The 2,570-nt window shown below is 44.4% G+C and overlaps 1 protein-coding gene across 1 annotated transcript in view; it reads left to right on the top strand.

Moving 5' to 3' along the window:
- Positions 1 to 2,570, top strand: part of LOC143294227 (ectonucleotide pyrophosphatase/phosphodiesterase family member 5-like) — a 17,929-nt gene that overhangs the window by 14,020 nt on the left and 1,339 nt on the right. The window contains exon 5 of the mRNA XM_076605657.1: positions 1,918 to 2,035. Coding sequence (XP_076461772.1) covers positions 1,918 to 2,035 — 118 coding nt within the window. The remainder of the gene's footprint in view (positions 1 to 1,917; positions 2,036 to 2,570) is intronic.

The following is a 2,570-nucleotide window of genomic DNA, read 5'->3' as shown; positions in this document are numbered from 1 at the left end:
TGAGACTCGGTACAACCCCAGCGAATGGACGCACGTCTTCACAGACGGATCCTCGGAGGGAGCGGTGAAGAATGGAGGAGCAGGCATCTTCATCAGGCACACAGATGGAAGACTGACCCCTGGAGCCTTCCCCACAGGAAGAATCTCCTCGAACTACAGAGCGGAGACAGCAGCACTACTCCATGCTGCACAAGGCCTCAGGACGTCAGTCAACCCACCACCAAAGATAGCCTTCTTCACTGACTGCAGATCTCTCCTGCAGGGACTCCAGTCAACCAGAAACGAACAGCAGCTGACAAACATCAAAGCAGCCCTTCATGACCTTTCAAAACGGTCGACTGTCACTGTTCAGTGGGTTCCTTCTCACTGTGGGGTCACGGGGAACGAAAAGGCCGATGCTCTCTCCAAGGCAGGCAGCAAAATGAAGCAGTTCAGCCACCCCGTGACCTACAGAGAGGCCAGGACCATCATCCACAACCGTTACCAGAACCAGTGGAAGAGAAGGCTGGGTGCAAACAGTGGTGTCGATCCAATCCACCAGCTCCAGAGACACCAGCAGACAGTCCTCTTCAGACTGAGAACTGGCCACTGCCGACTACTGAGTCACCTTCACCGTATGAAGATCGCCCACACTGATGAGTGTCCATGTGGCACTGGACCCCAGACCCCTGAACACATCCTCCAACACTGCCCAACCCATGAAGCTCTACGGCGTCAAACCTGGCCAGGGGGCACAGAGCTACAGGCGCAGCTTTGGGGAGACCGCCACGACCTGGAGAAGACCGTGGGTTACAGCGTGGCGACAGGGGTGACCGTCTGACGCAGCCAAAACATCGAACGCAGAAGAAGAAGAAGAAATGCCCAACTGATGACATTCTGCCATACAGGCAGACCGATAAATCAATTTCTTTACCAACCCTACTTCATATTGTGTATCATTCAATGGTCAGTTTTCAATACTCGGTAATTTGCCAGACCTACTGTTGTTTCACCGTGGAGTTAGATAATATGTTGTTGCGGTTCAGTATCGCTCAAGATATTAAGTCTATATCCTGGTGGGAACTGTGCAAATGCTGATATATCAATTTCTCGCACGACGTAGGAAAATATTAGGAGGGCAGTGCTAAACCTTTTTCGTCGGGTCTTCGTCGAGACTCCTCGGTTATTTTTAGCGAGAACGACGTGGGCATGTGCATCTCCATTGTCGGTTTTTCTTGGTCATCGAAATGCTAATGCATATATGCTAATATATATGCTATATAATATTTCGTTGTGGAAACCGTCTGTTCTGACAAAAGGATTTTTAACTATTTCAAGTTATAGTTCAGTTCATAATTAAACTAGTTATTTGCAGTCTTTTGTGTTTACTTTGATCGTGTTTCTTGTCAAATCTCTGCTGTTCGAACTGATAGATCTGTTCAAAATTCAACACAGAGCCTCATCTGGCTTTGACTTTGGAGAGACCTGACACATGGAACACAAGACTGAAGCATCAGTTTATCTAAAGCACACATACTTTTTCATGTTTTTTTGTGAAATTTATGGAAGGGGAAATTGCTTTGGACCTTTTCGACCGGGTCGGTTCAAGGCAAAGGTTCCCAGCCGATTATGTGATCTGTTTTCTGTCATTTGAGTACGCCAAATCTCGATCCGAGGAATCTAAAAATGGGGGTGGGGTTGGGGGGGTGGGTGGGGGGGGGGAATCAAGTAATAAACTTACCGTATTGCTTCCTTTTGAAATGCTGCATATGTCTTGAGTTCTAAAGGCCTTTATGACGACATATTTTGTGTTGTTTGGTTCAGTCTGTGCAAATAAAATGATCTGAACGAACTCAGTCGAAAAGTTGTCCGAAGAAGGGCAGAGCACACCCAGAAAAGCCCATAACATCATGTGACTTTTTTTTCCTGCTCTGCAAGACTCCTGGCTGGGATCGGAATCACAAGGTGAAACCTACCCAGTCTCACGGGGAGGGGGCGTGGGGGTGGGGGTTCTGCCAGCTTCGCTTCAAGCACCAAAGAGGAAGGAAGGAGGGAGGTAATCAGTAGAGAGGGAGAAGCATAAAGTGAAGCTGAACAACAACAAAATGATTACTACTACTACTACTACTACTACTAGTAATGGTAGTATAAGGAATTTGCTCTGATTGTGAACAACACTGTTTAGTGAAAATTGGTTACCATACCGTGTCACTCTTGTATCTAAGAAAATGTAATACTGACGATAATAATAATAATTTTTATTCTAAGGTATTTAATTAATATTTGTTATTTATTTATATTATTATTGCTATTTGATATTTATTGATATTACTATTATTATTATTATCATTATTACATTAATAATGATACTACTAATAATAATAATAATGCGAGGATGGTGACTTTCTTCGAGGCTGATTCTTTTCCTTATGATTGTTGCTTCTCTTCTGTAACATGTGATTTATGGAGCGCCGTGAATGACTCTCTTTTGTGAATTTTCTTGAGAATTGCTTCCTTATTGTTACATTTAAATTGTGAATCGCCGTTAGCCTCTCTGTGAGGGAACAGCGCTATAGAAGAACAGTTTGATA

This window comes from Babylonia areolata, chromosome 19 (assembly GCF_041734735.1).
Source record: "Babylonia areolata isolate BAREFJ2019XMU chromosome 19, ASM4173473v1, whole genome shotgun sequence".
NCBI classification, from domain to species: Eukaryota; Metazoa; Mollusca; class Gastropoda; order Neogastropoda; family Buccinidae; genus Babylonia; species Babylonia areolata.
Note: the sequence above shows the minus strand (reverse complement) of the source record. Positions and strands in the feature narration are given on the sequence as shown.